General features: G+C 46.0%; 1 protein-coding gene across 1 annotated transcript in view; it reads left to right on the forward strand.

Annotated features, from left to right (window-relative positions):
* Nucleotides 1–18,494, forward strand: part of LOC144822537 (aldehyde oxidase 1-like) — a 661,088-nt gene that overhangs the window by 106,641 nt on the left and 535,953 nt on the right. The window contains exons 6-7 of the mRNA XM_078680183.1: nucleotides 17,240–17,301; nucleotides 18,400–18,480. Coding sequence (XP_078536309.1) covers nucleotides 17,240–17,301; nucleotides 18,400–18,480 — 143 coding nt within the window. The remainder of the gene's footprint in view (nucleotides 1–17,239; nucleotides 17,302–18,399; nucleotides 18,481–18,494) is intronic.

The raw sequence follows: 18,494 nt of genomic DNA on the forward strand, positions 1-18,494 counted from the left end.
TAAAAACTGAGTTGCACGTATGAGCCCTACCCATGCCTTTTATGGTGCAATATTGGGGCTGTCCTTGCCCGCAAGGGCCAGTTTCCCCCCAAGTGAAGACTGTAACCAGATCTTACACTAGCCTGATGAATCTGGACGTAAAGAGGAAGACCAAGCCGAACCACCTGGTGGCAAATTGGTCCTGAGTTACTGATAAGTACAGCTCCTTTTCTGGACCTGCCAATCTTTGCTGGGAACATGATCTGTGATCATGTCTCTGTGAGTCTGAACATGGCGCCCTCCTCACAGGCCAGCCTAGATAGATAGCCTTGAATCCTGTGGAAGAACCCTTTAGTGAGGACAATGGATAGTGCTTTAAACAAACAGTAGAACTTATGGACCATTTTCACATTAGAGAACCTGCATGCTAATGTTATAGGGAACTGCATGCACCTGCCTGTCTTTGCCTTGATCTCCAGTTTCAAAGGCAAATAATCCTCCAACAGAGAGTGGGCGTCCCTGCTATGCTTCACTTTGATCACTATCCTATGCCCTCTGAGTAGCACTGGAATAGGACTGATTTGTTAGATGAAGTACCCTTGCCAGTGAAAAAAAGTTTGATTTCGCCCAGTTATTTCCGAGCCCAGGTTTTTTCCTAAAATAAGAAATGTGTTTTACTTCAGGCACAGATTTTTATCCGGGTGCCAAACAAATCATTGTTGTTGAACATAACAAAGAGAAGGATATCCAAAATGAAGAAGCTATGAAGGAGGCCCAGGAAGTACGATAAAATCAAGAGACTGGTTTGTGAGTTGTGAGAGAGCCCATAGACAATTAATTTTTGATGGTAAACATTGAGTCTTGCTAAGTTTATAAAATATCTATTTAAAGCATGCAACTACCTTTATTAATGTGCTACAGCAGTGATTTGACACCTAGCGTATCAGGTATTCCCTCCCCCCAGCACCCTCAAACACATTTCAAGGAGGCCAGTTAGATCACAAATGTCACTGAACATTCCTCCCAACTTAGATACACAAAACCATCAGAATGTACCATAAATTTCTTCCACGGCGTGCTACCTGCAGATTCTTATGGACTTCAAAGAACTTACTATTCTGCTTTAGTTTAGATGTCTTTAAAATGAACAGTATTTTTCAGGCCTTAAATCGCCGAAGATGCCTCTTAGAAAATATGTGGGAGGTCCCTAGATTTAATTTAAGTGACATGTGACCTAAAAAATATGTGAAAAATAGCAAATACTGCATGTCTCTACCATTACATACTTACCCTCAACACCACGGCATGGTCTTAATGAGACAATGAGTCAACTGTGGAGAGATAAGATATTACCACATTGTGGGGTGTGCCTGTCTCCAGTCTTGCACTAGTCTGCAGGTCTTCACTATTTGAAGCAGAGGTGTGAAGTACCTAGATAAAAGATGCAAGCACCATGCTAGTTCTGTTGCCAACTATGTTTAACATTCTCGCCATTAATCCTGTTTAGTAGGTCAAAAAATAAAAATGTAGACATAGTTAGAAGCATACACATTACTTAAACCTTTGTTTATGACCCTGCACCCAGCCTATATGACCACTTATTTATCCACAGGATCAGATAAACTATTGTACTTCTAAAGTCTATGAACCATTACCCCTCTATGGTGCAAATATTCTAATTCATCCAAATCCAAATTCCCTAAACACATATTCCACATAATAGCTGCATCCATAATCTTTTTATTTTTTAAGAACCTTGTCGTGCAATTATACAATTAAAAACAACAATAGATGTGCATAAAACCAGTACTAAAATCTATAAAGCAGCATTACCCTCTACCATCAAGAGCAGGACATTTCCGTACTCTACAACACATACCTCTTTCGTCTAGCTTACATAATGATCTTTATCTTATATTCAGAAAGAAACGGAGGAGTAGTCCGTCCACGGAGCATTAAATCTACGGAGTGCCCCTACCCTCTTTGCATATGCCTCCTCCAACTGATAGGTCCGGGCCAACTTAGTAAGCCACTGACCTATTGTCGGGATTTTTGATGATTTCCATTTCTGCATTTCCATTTCTGCAGTACCAAGGACCTGGCTACCGCTATTGTAATACAAATAAAATATTGCCTTTATTTGATTAGCTGGAGCCCGATATGCGAGAAGCCAAATAAAACCAACAACATTGATGGAAGCATAGCCATTGACATGCAATGACTAATAATCTTGAAAATCTCCTCCCAAAAGTGCTGTAGGCCAGGGCATGTAAAAAATATATGTACCCACCCGCCCGCCCGCCCCGTTCACCATGCATCTAAAACTTTGATCCAGAGTTGATGGGAACATTTTTTGAAGTCTATGAGGCATGTAGTATGCCAACCAGCTACATAGAAAAGCCGATCTTTTAAAGTCTGCAGCTTTCAAGGCTTTGTGACCAATCTGACTTTATAGTTGCCAATCTTTAATATTAAACCTGCAGCCCATTTCTGCAAATGTTTAAAAGCCGCTTCTCAATAAGTTTAATATTAACACTCTGGCATAGTAAGCATTACCAGTTTCCTATTCCACGCAATTTCTTATAGTTGATCCTCCTCATTATTGTTCTTGCTGTTTTATTAATCATCATAGATATTTTTAAGGAAACTGGGTATTTGGTTAAAATGTTACCATAGAGTTGAAGTTTGGCTGCCAACTCGCTGTAATATTGATTCCCATGTAATCAGGTTAGTAAGATTATAAAAGTCACCTAGTTTCAGAAAACCTAGGTCACTCCAAGACCCCTTGTGAAAGCTGTAAGCCCCAAATCCCACAGTCTTGGAAAGAAGTAAGTGCATGGCATGCCAGTACATTATATGCTTAAAAAAGTAGCTGGTGGGGCGTGGCCGGGCTGCAGATGGAGTAGGACGCGCCTCGCTGTGTCTCCGCTCTCCGCAGCGGGCTCATCCTTATCTTTTAGCATCGGGACCCGTGAGCCATAGGCAGATCCCGCCCTAGCCCATCGCCTGTCTCCTGACACACCCTGTAGGTGCCTGAGACCTCCTGGGGTGAGTTAAACAGCTGGAATACTGAGGCCAGTGGATTGAGAGCCATCTTGGGGTGGGATGAGACGGTGGCGGTGTGTCCCCTGAGGGCCCAGGGCTGACTTCTGACTGTGGGTGCTGCAGCGCCTGCCTGGGACTGGGGTTCGGAAGCAGCTTTGTTTGCCTCCACCTTGCCTAAATTCGGGTGCGGTCCAACAGGCCGGGGCCAGTGATGCTATCTTGTAGGCCCTGCTCCCTGCGGTGGACTTTGCCGCCTGAGAGTCTTGGTGACTGGCGTCCTGCGTCCTGTGTCTGGCGGAGCACTGCGGGCTGGACCGAGCCCGGGGGTATCTGCGCCGGGTCCCCGACCGCTCTCCTGCGAGGCCTTGGAGTGCGGCCTACCCTGCATCCTTTCCTGTGGCATCTGGGCTTTGCCGTGGGGCACAACGGGGGAGCAGAGCTGATACAGGGGGTTGGGTGCAGTGCTGCCCCCCTCCCACCTCCGAATCCAAGACTCGGAGGGGACCTGCTGGCATCAGGGCATGGTGCAGCCCAGGCAAGGTCTGCCAGAGGCCCACTTGCCCTACACCTTAGTCTGCAGCTGAGACCCTCCGTTGTGGCTGACATTGAGGTTGGCCCTGTGGAGCAGTGGGGGTGATCGTCTGTGCTATCGGACAGCGGGTGCCCCCCGCCTCCCTGCACTTGTAGAAGACTGCTGCTACTTGGGTCTGGGAACCCCCACAGGAAACTGGGTCTACCTGGGGTTGGTGCACACCCCTTGGAGAGATTGACTTGGGCTCCCCCTCGCCTATATACACGACGCCGACTTGGGGCCTCCTGCCTCGTCTCACTCTTGGGGCTCTTCTGCTTCTATTTATTGACCGCTTGGGCCTGAATCTTATGGAGGGGCACCCTTGACCTAACCAATGGTGTGGGTGTGATAGGCTGCACTGTCGGACAGCGGGTGCTTACCTCCACCTCCCGGACGCTAGTGGAGGATCGGAGTCCATCCCTCGGTCCCCTGCGGGGGAACCCAACTCTTCGGGCCTGGATTCACCTGTCAAGGGGACTGGTGTGGGGTCCGCCTACCGCCTCCCACCTCCCACCTCCCACTCCTTTGCAGCCCTATGACTTTGTTCTCCAACTTCACCCTGGAGGTACCTACAGCGCACTAGCCTAACAAGTGGCCCGGGCCTTGATCTCGCTGTGGGTCCTTCCACCTACCTTTCTCTCCACTCTGGCTTCTGGGGTGATGCTGAGACTCATCTTTGGACTAATCCTCTGTGCGCCAGGATATTGTGTTTTTGAAGGGGATCAACCTGGAGGGTTGGTGTTCCTTCCACCCCAGGAACCCCTGAGGCATCAGACTCATCGTCCCCTGGAGCCCCGATTTCAGAGCAGCAGTATCCGCTCCAGCCCTCAACACCCTCATCTGGAACATGCCCCACGCTAAAGCCGGAAAGGAGACAACCTCTGCTTCCTCTAGAGATGCTACAGTCGCATCCATGTGGCTAAAGTCAGGTCCTTCTGCTCCTGCCCCGCCGGACCCCCGCTAACACCTGCTTTTGGGGAACCAGCGGTGAGCCCTCTCACAAAGGACTTCATGACCAACTTTCTACAAGAAATAAAAGCAGAGATAGGCTCCCTCAAGTCTGAATTCAAAGCCTGTCTTCACGACCTCAGGTGCAATGTGATGGAAATTGGGAGCAGGGTTGATGATCTTGAACGTAGCCTGAACTCACGGATGGAGAATCAGGAGTACTTATGACGCAGGATGACTACCTTGGAGGAACAACATATAGAGTTCAAATAAAGCAAGAAGACCTGGAAAACAAGAGTAGGAGGAATAACCTCCACATTAGGGGGATCCCTATGAGCGCGGAGGGGCCGGACATTATGGCTTACATGGCGGACCTCCTCCAGGCAGTGAGAGGTGATGACGATGCCTCTCCGCCAGCCCTAGACAGAGCCCAACGGGTCGCGGCCCCGCGGGGCAGCCTGGATTTTATGCCAGACATCCTCACCCGGGTGCACTTCTTTACAGAGAATGAGGCAATCTTAAGAGCTGCCAGGGACAAGACAGAGCTGACCTACAATGGACACAACATCCAAATCTACCAGGACCTCTCGCCTGTAACACGTCGGCGCTGCATGGATTTTAAACTGGTCACTGATAACTTAAGAGAGCTCAACATTAAATACCAATGGGGCCACCCCTTCTCCCTGATCTTTATATAGGAAGGCAAACGCAGATCGCTCCGATCCCTGCAGGAAGCTCAGCAGCTGCTCCACATCTCGGCAGATTCTCTCCCACTAGCCAGACTTCGCAACATGCTCTGCCCATAGACTCTCTACGCCCAGAGTGGACAACTGTACAGCGACCCAGATATAAGCCCCAGGCTAGGGTAAAATCACCTCTCCAGGCCCAGCAGGACATTTTACAGCACTTATGCTCCATGGATGATGCCCAATCTCCTCCAGCCTCTGTGGCACCCCTCCCACATATGCCTTGACCATGGAGGTCATCTGCTAACATGCCCTCACTGGCCTGGACGGTTGCCCTGGCAATCTTCTCGCTCCAACACATAGACAAGATATGCACGATGCACGGTACGTGCGCCTGAATGAACAATGATACCCCTTTCATCCACTGGGCGATTCATGTATGGACCTGGTTTATCGCTATTCCGGGTCCCAGGGATGTCTCCACTCCCTACATGTTAATGGCCGGCTGCCGGGGCCGGAGGCCGTGACCGGCAAAGAGACTTTCTAGCTCCCCCTCATTCAGCTTGTGCCCATGGGGAGTGACTTCCCCAGAATGGCCCTGGTCTTTACCATTGGTACCTTCCAGGACTTTAATGGACCTCTATGGCCCTGTTGGCCTTATCGTATTTGTTATTGTTGGTTTATCTTTCCTTTTCCCCTCCTTTCTGTCTCTGGGGCCCCTGGGGATAGTGGTTACTGTAACTCTTCCTTGCTACTCTACCTGGCCTTGGGATCCGTGTTACACTGCATATTACTGGACACAAGGGGCCGAACACATTGCAGCCTCTCTCTTATGACATGCGCACCCCACTATTAGTTGTTCAGACAAGGGTTGGCGCACTTCCCTTCGTTGCGCCCCACTTGAATAAACATGACGTACATTAGATTCTTCTCATTCCATGTGAAAGGCCTCAATGCTCCTAACAACCGATGACATATCCTGCTACAAGACCGGGATATTATCTTCTCGCAAGAAACACACTTCTTACTCTCAGACACGCATCGCATTGCACATCCAAAAAACTCAACCCAATATCGGGCATCCTTTTTAACTAAGTTGGCAGGGGTCGCTATTCTCTTCAAGGCGGGTCTTAGTCTGCAGGGAGCTCAAGTGATACAAGACAGGAAAGGACACTACCTCAAAATGTAATCCCAAATTAACGCCAGACCCCTCATCTTGATTAACGTCTCCACCCCCAACCAGTCCCAGGACATGTACCTTAGAAACCTCCTCAAGGACCTAGCTTTGCAAGACGATGGACAGCTGCTCATTGGTGGGGACTTCAATCTGGTGTGGGACCCTGAGCTGGATCACAGTCCGACTACCTTTCAGGGGACGGGGACAATGTCGATGGCACTGAAAAGAGATATCATGGCCCTGTGCTTGGTAGACGATTGGCGCTATAAGTCACCAGACGCACAAGAGTAAACCCTGTTCTCCCATGTCCACCACTAGTATTAACACATCGACTATTTTATTTTATCGCACTCATTTATCCGAACCCTTGAGTCGGCGAGCATTTCTGATATATCTATCTCGGACCATGCACACCTTGAGATGACCCTGTAGGGCGTCGTTGCGGCATCCCACCCTCCATCACGCTGGTGGCTCCCCCCTCACATTTTACACGACCCGGACATTGTTGCAGAAATCCAGCAAGAGAACCAAGCCTCTTTTGAGGTGAATTCCCCACCTGATACTGATGGGCATACCTTGTGGGACCATCTGTGACTCCATTACCTCAACCGTAATTGCTCAATCCCGGGGAGCTCGGCTGGTGACAAATGGGCTGTCCAGGGACATCAAGGCCTTGGAACGCCTGGATCATGATGCGCCCTCTCGACGGCATAAGAAGCAGCTAGCCTTACTTCATGGCCAACTGTGGGCAATGTGGGTGAACAAGCAGAATGCTCACTTCTCATTCCGAAACAAAAATATTATGAAGGAGGGAACAAGGTAGGCTCCCTTCTGGTCTGTCGAATCCGCACCGAATCTCCCGTACCCATATCTCCAAGGTTAAAAATGAAGACGGCACGTGGGCCACCTCTGAAATTGACAAACAGCGGGCATTTCATATATTTTATTTCACCCTATATAGCCACAGCAATATGATCCAAGGAGAGGCAGGTCCCTTCCTCGCTTCCTCGCTTCATGCCCATGGTTGCCTCTCGATCCTACTCATATACAAAGTCTGGAGGCCCCATTCACAAGGGCATCGGAAACTGAAAGACCTACCGGTGGGTAAGGCACCGGGCACCGTCTCCTTCTAACACATGTTTTTACCTCAAATACAGGACCACCTCCTTAACCTTTTCAATCTTTCTCTGACAACACCAGCTTGACACCCACGATGACCATGGCTGAGATAGTTCTTATACCTAAGCCAGGGAAGAGCCCATCGCTCTGCGCATCCTACCGTCCCATCTCCCTCCTCAACACTGATGCCAGGATCTATACCAAGCTCTTGGCAAACCAATTGGAGCCATAGCTACCTGGCCTGATAGACCCAGACCAGTTCGGGTTTATACACCAGCGCCAGGGAGCGGACAAAAACCGTCGCTTAGCTCACTTAGTGTAGAAGTTTCAGTGACAGGACATTCCAGCATGTCTTCTCTCCCTAGACGCTGAGAAAGCTTTCGATAGGGTGGATTGGACCTTTCTCAGAGCGGTATTGCTGAGGATCGGGCTAGGACCAATCATGGTCTCCTGGATAATGGCATCTTGCATTGCTTCCACCGCGCAAAACTGGTTTAACTGGCTCCTATTCCCCCCAGTAAACATCCCCATAGGTACCCGACCGGGCTGCCTACTCCCCACCCCCTACTTTTTGCCCTAGCAGTGGAACGCCTGGCGATACCAACCGACGACCCTTTAACATCAAGGGTAGTGGCAGTGACAAACATAAAGTCGCGCTATTTGCATATGACCTTCTGCTTTCTTTGACCAATCCCAGGGAATCTTTCCCTACACTGATCGCGCTCCTTCACACGTTTGAACACATTTCGGGCCTCAAGATTAACACAGCAAAATCGCAGACACTGAACATTTTCACTACAGGTAGTCATTGAGCTGCGATCACTCACCCTGTTTCAATGGGCAACCCACTTGATCCGATACCTGGGTCGGATCAAGTGGGTTGCCCATTGACCCCTACACTGGCCTCCTGGTCTCAAGCTAATTGGCCGGAATGCTGGCACTCAGTCCTGGAAGACCTGAGGCATTGGAAATCGCTCACCATGTCGTGGCTTGGTCGACTCAATGCAGTGAAAATGTCAATATTGCCCATAGTGCTTTATCTTTTCCAAACTCTCCCTACGCCCATTCCCCAAATAGATATCACAAGCCTCCAGGGGGACGTGAACTCCTTTAAATGGGGGAAAGGGTCAGCCATGGTTTTCCAATAGGATACTCATGCTGCCCAGAGATCGGGGGCTTGCCTGTCCCAACCTTCTTGTTTATTACTGGGCGGTGCACCTGCGCTACATCTCGGAGTGGGTGGTTCACGAAAGCGAAAAACATTGGTTTCATGTGGACAGGGCAGTGGCATGCAGACTTGGCCTGGCTACCGAAGCAATTAAGACCACTCAGTGCTTACATTGCCACCCCAACAAGAACGGTCTTTTGACATATGGGACAAACTTGCTGTCACCAGGGGTCTCACCTCCTTCCCTTCTCCCAACACCCCATTAGCCCGGAACCCTAGCTTTCCTCCAGCCCAGCAACCCCACTCCTCCTTAGCCTGGGTGGAAGGGGAGTGTCACAAGATCAGCGATCTTTTTGAGGGGGAAACTTTTAAGGCTTTTCACCAATGCACACAAGATTTCCATCTCCCGCCACGACGGGACTGCAATATTTTCAGCTCCGACACTGGCTACTCACACCCACTAATACCCAATGAGTCACGTGCCAGCTCAGCTCCTTCGAGACACTGGTGCGCTCTTCCGATGGCTTGTGGGGACTGATTTCGCACACATACAAGGTTCTGCAACACTCCACCCCTATGCCCCTCCACTGTTACTAAACGCAGACTCAGACACCCCAGATGCTATTCCCTCGGATCAGTGGGAACAGCTTTGGCGCAACATCCCTAGGTCTTATAGAAGCATTTCTCTGGGTGAAACCGCCTTTAAAGTTATGACCCACTGGTATTACACACCTGTATGGTTGCTGAGAATGTTCCCCACCTCCTCACCCTTGTGTTGGTGCTGCAATTCCGGCATGGGTTCTTTCATCCATATCTGGTGGTCTTGCCCCCTTTTAACTCTCTTTTGGAAGGAGGTGCTGAGCCACATCAAAGACACAATGGGGTTCCCCATACTGAACACGCCACAGGTAACCATTCTAGAGATCCGACCCCAATCTTTCAAAGCTATGACGCACACTGACTGGCGCCTGATCCTGCACATGCTAGGGGCAGCTAAACAAGCCATTGCCTTGCAATGGAAAAAGCCTTTGTCCTTGTCCCTCTCGCTATGGTTCACTCGCCTTTGGCACACTATGACAATAGAGCTTGTAACTTGTCGTATTACACACTCTGAAACTAAATTCATGCATGTAAGGCAACCATTGCTAGAGCATCTCTACAAATTAGAACACTGTCGCTTCACCCCCGCCTTCACGCTCTACAGCTCTTTGAAGATACACTGCTACCACGAGGGGCTGACTGAGCAGCATAGACGAGTGACCCTTTATCCAATCCCTTCCCACCCCTGTATCTCTGCCCTAATGCCTAGGCTCCTCTCCATGCCACCCATGAACATGACCAGGCTTCAAGCTACGACTCCTATGGCCCCCACCTCTTCCCCCTTTCTCTCCTTGTTTTGATTAGTTATCCTGTTTTAATTGACACCAGCGGAATCCTGCCTCTATGTCGCAACCCCCTTTCTTATCTAGGCTGTGTGACCTTACTATATGTTCTATACTGTGGGATGTTTTCATGGCCTAACGCATATATTCAGTAAAATAGACTCTCAATAGAAATAATACCACAGGGGCAAGTATACTAAATACTTAATGACGATGTATTAGATGGCGAAACAATATTATAAAGATCAAAGGGGCTACCTTAAGTAACCACATATCAAGTTTCTGCTATACTAGGCTGGTTCGCAGCAAATGTTATTTAGATCTGTATTCACAAATCCTTGAAGCTTGGAACATTTGCCAGAGTCTAATAGGAACTACTATATGTTTTAATGTTTTCCCATTGTGCAACATTCCGTCCATCATCTTGTGTGTTTTGCTGTTAATGTTTTGCCATTGTGCAACATTCCGTCCATCATCTTGTGTGTTTTGCTGTTCACCCTATGTGGGAAGGGTATGCCCAGACGTGGGTCCCGTGCTCACTAAGCCACTGGAGTCAAGCTATCCTGGCTGAAGAACCGGTCCTAGGATGCTTGATTCCGGTCCAGGGAAGACATGGTTTGGCAGTTCGGGCTGGACTGTTCCCATGAGGCACAGGGTCAAGACTGATTTGCATATGGCCATGTCTGAACTGGGGTGGCTTGGTGAGCAAAATAACGATGGATTAAACCCAGATCTGTGACTGGGGGTGAATGTTTTGCCATTGTGCAACATTCCGTCCATCATCTTGTGTGTTTTGCTGTTCACCCTATGTGGGAAAGGTATGCCCAGACGTGGGTCCCGTGCTCACTAAGCCACTGGAGTCAAGCTATCCTGGCTGAAGAAGGCTGATAGCCAGAAACCGGTCCTAGGATTCTTGATTCCGGTCCAGGGAAGACATGGCTTGGCAGTTCGGGCTGGACTGTTCCCATGAGGCACAGGGTCAAGACTGATTTGCATATGGCCATGTCTGAACTGGGGTGGCTTGGTGAGCAAAATAACGATGGATTAAACCTAGATCTGTGACTGGGGGTGAATGTTTTACCATTGTGCAACATTCCGTCCATCATCTTGTGTGTTTTGCTGTTCACCCTATGTGGGAAGGGTATGCCCAGATGTGGGTCCCGTGCTCACTAAGCCACTGGGGTCAAGCTATCCTGGCTGAAGAAGGCTGATAGCCAGAAACCGGTCCTAGGATGCTTGATTCCGGTCCAGGGAAGACATGGCTTGGCAGTTCGGGCTGGACTGTTCCCATGAGGCACAGGGTCAAGACTGATTTGCATCTGGCCATGTCTGAACTGGGGTGGCTTGGTGAGCAAAATAACGATGGATTAAACCCAGATCTGTGACTGGGAGTGAATGTTTTGCCATTGTGCAACATTCCGTCCATCATCTTGTGTGTGTAACTACTATATGTATACCAGCACTGTACTGTTGTAAGGTCCCTCAGGATATTTTGGGGATCTACAAGCATATTCACAGAATCCACTAAGTTATTAATATACTGTATAATTGATAATAATGTTGCATGAACATTAAATGTGCTAACAGTTATTTGAAAACAATAAAACAGATTTAAACCCAAAAAAATTGCTGGCTGCGTGATACTATTGTCGTTATGACCTTACACCTCTTTTTCTTAGGTAGTTTTGTTGACTCAAGAAAACTGGTAAATGAATTGCACTTTCATTTAACATATGATTCAGAATAAAATTATCATACGTCGATGATGTTGCTGCTAATTGTATACACTGACTAACCAAAGTGGCCTGATAATATGTTGGAAAGTGTGGTAACGCTAGTCCTCCTTGCTCTGTGCCTAGTTCAAAGCTAGAGAGGTTTACCCAAGCTTGTTTTTTTGCCCATATAAACTCACAAATATCTAATTCCCCAAAAGTATGAGTTCAGCACTCTTAAAGGGGAGGTTCAGAAACAAGAATACAAACAAGGGAAGTATTGACATTTTGACCAATAAAAATCGACCCACTAATGACAAGGGTAACAGTGTCCACCTCTCAAATAGTCTTTTTACCTTTATAAGGGTATTCCCATAGTTTGAATGGAACAATTGTAAAAAATCATTTGTTACATGTAGATCTAAGTATCTTTTTTTTTTATATTTCTTTTTCTTAAAACAAGACATCAAAATGAGTGCATAGTACAGAGGTTAAACATTCCCACATAATATCATATCATATCAATAATAACTGAGGGGATGGGAAAATAGAGGGGGGGGGACGAAATACTGTTACACACAAGGCTCACAGGGATGCAGGTATATCCAAAATAACATCAACCGGTGGTATGCAAATCTCTCCCCTGTATTGATTCCACGACCCCCAAACAGTTACCCATTTACGAGGTCGGCCTCTGGCCAGATAGACAGTCTTCTCCCGGAACATACACCAGTCCATGTTCTCTTTCCATTCCTCAAGCTTGGACGGTCTCTTGGATCCCCACTGTTGTGCTATATTTCGTTTCGCTATCATTGCCCCTAGAGTGGCCCACCGATCTAAGTATCTTATAAGCTGTTGTAGTAAAGTCTGTAGCCCTGGCAACCGGACATCCGTAGAATTGAACAGAAGCAACTCTGTTTTGGACTGGTTAACTTTATAACCACCTATGCCTGTAAAGGTCTGGATTTCCTCCCGCACTTCCTATATGTGCGCACTTTCGGCCTTAAGATATAAGTTTATGTCATCTGCAAAAAGTGTTATTTTCGCCATCCCCATTATGGGGGCTTGGATTGATGTATTAGAGAGGATTTTGACAGCAAGTGGCTCAATAAAGAGAGAGAACAGGAGGGGGGATACTGGGCATCCCTGAAGTGTGCCACGCCTAATCTTAACCTCTCCCACCTATTCCACATTAATAATTATCTTTGCTTCGGCCCCTTTGGAAACTTCCTTTAGCATCAATATCATATGGGAAAAAAAGCCAAACTCCCCAAAAATAAAAAAACAAGCCTGCCAGTCAACAAGGTCGAACAATTTTTCTGCATCCATTATTAAAATTGCAGCCTTGTCCTTGTTGACTGAAAAATAATCATAAGCCTGAGTCAAAAAGTAAGCATTGGCAGCCATAAATCTGCTCTAAAGCTTTAATATCGTCAGAGATTGGCCCATAATAATTCAAGAAAATAAGAAGGACCCCAACAACATTAACCTCAATCCAGAACCATCTCGCTTCCTCATCCCGGATCACCTCTCACCTCCCAATCCAACATACTCGAAAACAGAATACGAACTTCCCGAACTGCCATATTGGCCGAAGCAAAGTACACTTGTGAATATTTCTTTGGCAACAACAGTTTGAGGGTGTTAGACTTAAAATGCATTTCCTGTAGAAATAGTACCTTAGGAGAAAAAGATCCCAACCATTTTAACTATGCCCCACTTTTACGTGCATTTAAAATTTCATTTACAGTACAGGAGATTTTCTTTATACTTTGTGACATTCCTTCAAATTATGCATATCACCACCTCTTGTACAGTAAATGATTTATTTCCCCTTATTTTTCCCCTTAGTATAACCATATTACCCTTTGTTTCCTGGAATTGGTCCGTACCCCTGCTTTCCACAATTACCACAATTACCAACTCCCCCCTCTTCTCCTCATGCTCTTATACCTTGCCCATTCCCAACCTACTCTTGTCTTGCTCTTTTTAACTGCAAACCCCTGCTTCCCATCCCTCCCCTTCCACCCCCTTCCCCTGCCCCATTCGAAGAGGGAAATGTCCCTTAACTCCCTTCTTCAACCCACCCAAAATGTGGGTGTCTTGACCTGGGACCTACTCACACGTTTTTACTTCCACCCCCTCCATAATGTTCAGATGTCTCTTCTCGACAACACAGAAGCAACAATAAAGTGCTTGCATGTAGGAAGTGCTTGTGCGACAAGATGAAGATACTTGACAAATTTGTACGGCCTAGCCAATTTTTTTACCCCCGCTGGATGAAACGCATCAGTGCAGTAACTTGTACCCCAAAACATAAGCCTTTACTGTTTAGATAAATAAGAGCCCTATAACAGAGAAACCGGGTTCGAGTATATACATGTGGTAACCAACAAGCAGCCTAAGTGGTCCTATCTACAAAATGCACCATGCAAAGTGCTTTGAGAAAACCCTAACAGCTTATAAACCTAAGAAACACTCTTTTCAGTCTATAAGCCGATCCTAGGGTGCTACTGAAACAAGAGGACCCAATTCGGGTCTATAGTAAAAGTGCTAATATAAAAAGTATAAAAAGTGCATAAGATCTAAACCTAACAGCCTAAAAAAGTTAATTAGCAGAGTAGACTTTGTATACCACACCCAAAACCTTGCAGCTCAGGTGACTTAACTGGATCTGCCATGAAGCAAGAGACTAGTGCTTATCCTTCTAGCCGTGGCCTCCCCCAGTAACTGGTTTACCTACAGCCTTTTCCCGTTAACCACAGTAATCTTTTATCTTCTCTTATATCACATTTTCACTTCAACTGGTCTTCCCTCTCATTGCCACTAGCCTTTACTGGCTTGTATCACTTTTTGTAGTATATTAGGAGCTTCCTCAAGAGTAACACATGGATGAAATGGACTTTAAAAAGAAATGTCACATTTGGAATGTTGGATGATAGAAGCCTGTGCCCTTGCACTCTAAAACTGTCGAATCAGCCCTACAAACTCTCTTCGCCATTGTGCTGCAAATGCTGACATATCAGAAAATAATCTCACTCTTGATCCATCAGCTTACAACATTTTCTTTTTCTGAATTGCCTAACTTAGAATGGCTTCTCTTACATGAAAATCTAAAAAAGTGTCCTTGGGTACTTCGCCCCACTAAACATTGTGCTGGAACCCTGTGCACCCTCATTACGGTAAGGTCTTTCAATAGATTCTCAAGTATATGTTCTTTAATCATTGGAAACACTAGGCCAGTGGTATTGTTTATAGGTTTCTAAGGCGCCAATCAGAATATCCCACTATAATATGGTGCAATAGGTATTCGAAGAACGGTGCTATAAGGTAAAGGGAACCACAACTCCCTCTAAAATAGGCAAAGACCTATACAAAAGCAAAGAAACTCCCTAGCACATGTCGAAAATCAAGTTCTTTTCAGTTTTCTCAAAATTATGCATTCAACATTCTTGCATTTCAGAAATGAATCGCATCAGTATCATCCGGTTGCTTCTTGTGAAGTTTTATTCTTGAGCTCTCACAGCCAACACGTGTTTCGATCTGGTATCTTACGGAAGGACCGGGGACACATTATTTACACCGTTGAAATGGCGAAAGCCCTACATATGAATATACAGAATTGAGAAGCCACACTCCTTGACTTCTTTCACCGAGTTTTACTGAGACGCGAAGATCGTCCCCTACAGAAACCTACTGCGGGTTGGAAGTATCACCGCAAAATACAAGCTACCGCATAACTTCAAAGAGCCTTGAAAAAGTCGTGGGTTACATTCCCAATACGACGAAACACCTGTTGGCTGTGAGAGCTCAAGAATAAAAATTCACAAGAAACAATCGGATGATCCTAATGCGATTCATTTCTGAAATGCAAGAATGTTGAATGCATAATTTTGAGAAAACTGAAAAGAACTTGATTTTCGACATGTGCTAGGGAGTTTCTTTGCTTTTGTATTGTTCTTTAATCATTGTTTCCATATATAACAAGGGGTTAGTCTGGCCGTTTATACGTTCATTATCGTGTGGAATCCCCTTGAAGCGCAGATTATATCATCTCGCATATTTCTCCATTTCATCCATTTTCAATTGTGAGACCTGTCATTTTTTCCAAAAAGTAGCAATATCACTGTTGCAGCTTAAAGAGTGGTCCACCATGTCTGACACTCTTTACTCAAGTTTTTTAATTTGTTCCTGAATTTGTTGTATCATACCCTCAATTTTATCCAGCCTTTGATGAACTGTAGCAATTCACTGGGCCTGAGAATGTTTGCATTTTCGAATCTCAGTTAGGATAGTTTCGAAGAACTGCTAGACCTGATGCATCGAGTGATGGCTATAACTAGATGGACCAGTTGACAACTTATTGACTTGCTGTTGGTTTAGCATTAACACGCGCCACTAGTGTGCTCTTCCGCCTCCTGGAGTCTTTGAAGTGGCCCTTCCTGAGCTACTGTCTTGGGTCCTGTGGCTTGAGGAAGTACAGCTGGAACTTTCCCTACTCTCATTTCCACCAATGGACCAATGCTCAGCACTTCTAAGTTGTCAATGTGCTGGTACCAAATTCGCAGCACTGCCACTTGATGATACTCCACCTGCATCCTGACCCTCTGGCTGACTGTTTAGGTCCTCCAATGTTGGTTTATGACTTTTTCCAGATAATGGATAGTCGTTGTGAGATTTATCAACCACTCTCCCCTCTTCATCTCCACTAGGTGTATCAATTGCCACATTTTTACTGCTGTTGGTATATTGAGGGTTGATACAAATATTTGGACGGCTGTTCCCTCTGGCGTGCTTTCGGGCCCCGTGGATTCGGATGTGACCCCTACTGGATCCCCGCAAGCGGCTCCGGCACCAATCGGGGCGTTTGGGTCTGCAGACGGACCGTGCGGATGGGTCCCGGATGCATGAGACTTGATGTGACAATATGTCATGTGCCGCTGCCTTTTAAGAAAGATACCCCATCTAGAATACTCACAAAATAGCAAGGAGACATAGTGCAAAAAATATAGATGCTCACCATTAAAGCAGCCAACTTCACCCGTGTCATTTTCGTAATGTCATCAGTTCCAGTCTGTCTTAAGTTATTTCAGACCAAAAATCTCCAGTATGGCAATCACATTTTTCCAAAGTATTCTGTTGTAATATCTATAATTGCATTTAAAAATCAACAAGTGATCAGTTCTGATGTATGTAGACTCCCAGTCAAATCATGGGGCCGGGCGACTTACTTTTCATTACAAATATCAGCATCTTTTTCAGGTTCTACATACTAAAAATACACAAGCACACTATATGTTGCTGCAACAAACATAAGTTCTGATTACAAGTTCAGTCAGTTAAAAGAAATGTACTTGGAACTTTATAAATCTGTAATATTCTGGCTTTAAAATGTGGAATGCTATGAGAATACACTATGTAGAAACCAACTTTTCTGAATTCTTCCCTTCAGGAAACTTGTGTCGCTGCACAGGGTACAGACCAATCATTGATGGCTGCAAGACCTTCTCTTCAGTGAGTTTTGTTTTAATAATGCTAATAGTTCATTTTGATCTCACTTTCTCATTTTGTTGTTTCCTTCAGAAATATGTATTTTAGTATCAGTAAAACATAGTAAAGCTGTCAAAGCACAAATAAATAATCCAAAACGAATTTGCCTATTTATTGGGGGTCTGGAATTCCTCTCTGAATCATCCTCCCAAATTCTAAGTAAAGACTTTAATTATGGAAGAGTGGAGAATGTGTACTTTTTAAAAAGCCTGGAGATCACAGTTGCAATCCGCTGTATTGTTAGGCAGGTACCTCTTCATGGCATGCTTTACATAGGTGGTAGATAGGTAAAATGTGCAAAATAAAGCCTAACGTTTAGTCTTATAACCAGATGTATGGCTTAATTTCGACGGCGGCATGCATGTCTGCTAAATATGACCACTGCTCTGCCTCCAACCAAGGAGTAAAGGTGAAGCAGAACCAGTAACATAGTAAAATATCTTGTTTAGGTATCCCAGGTAGGTTTCTGTACTCCTCATGAGATTGATATTAATTTTGGCAGACATCCTACCATGCGCTGACAGGCGAGTTCTCTGGTTTGCACATGAAGTACTACACTTTTTCCATGTTTACCCTCAGAGCTCATTCATGTACAAGCACAACATTCTGCCAGTGGTTAAATGAGGAGCATGTTCTCCTGCAACTCGAGCATGACATCTCACTGACTCTTTCCCAGCTCTAAATGGTCTTTTACGGATACTGGATAATGGGCGCCTCCTCATTCTCCGCTTGCAGGACAGAGGGCATTCTAGTTTGTTTATCGAGTTTGTATCACCCCGCAAGGAAATACCACTATTGTGTATAAGGAGATCAGGGGTATCGAAAGGTATTAGAGCTGGGTATGTTCAGGGCTACTGGGTCTTGGGCCTGAGACATAAATAGCTTTCCTATTAATAGTGTGATGCTGCGGTGTATCCAACCGGTCTTCTGCAGGTTGGCAGTAGGAGATATTGACTGGTGCACACAGTCCGAAATGTGTCTCACAAGTGATATGTGCATTGGTAGGGAAGAGCAGCAACTGCATGAGCAATACTTTATAAATGGTGCTGCTTCCTCCTTTAGAGTTGCTGTAGCAAGAAAGACAAGTCTGGATGCTGTATGGATCCAGCGGGAGGCTCACTTGCTATGTCTGAAGATGATAAAGTAAGTGCATATGC

The sequence above is a fragment of the Lissotriton helveticus genome, chromosome 3_1 (genome assembly GCF_964261635.1).
Source record: "Lissotriton helveticus chromosome 3_1, aLisHel1.1, whole genome shotgun sequence".
Classification (NCBI taxonomy): Eukaryota; Metazoa; Chordata; class Amphibia; order Caudata; family Salamandridae; genus Lissotriton; species Lissotriton helveticus.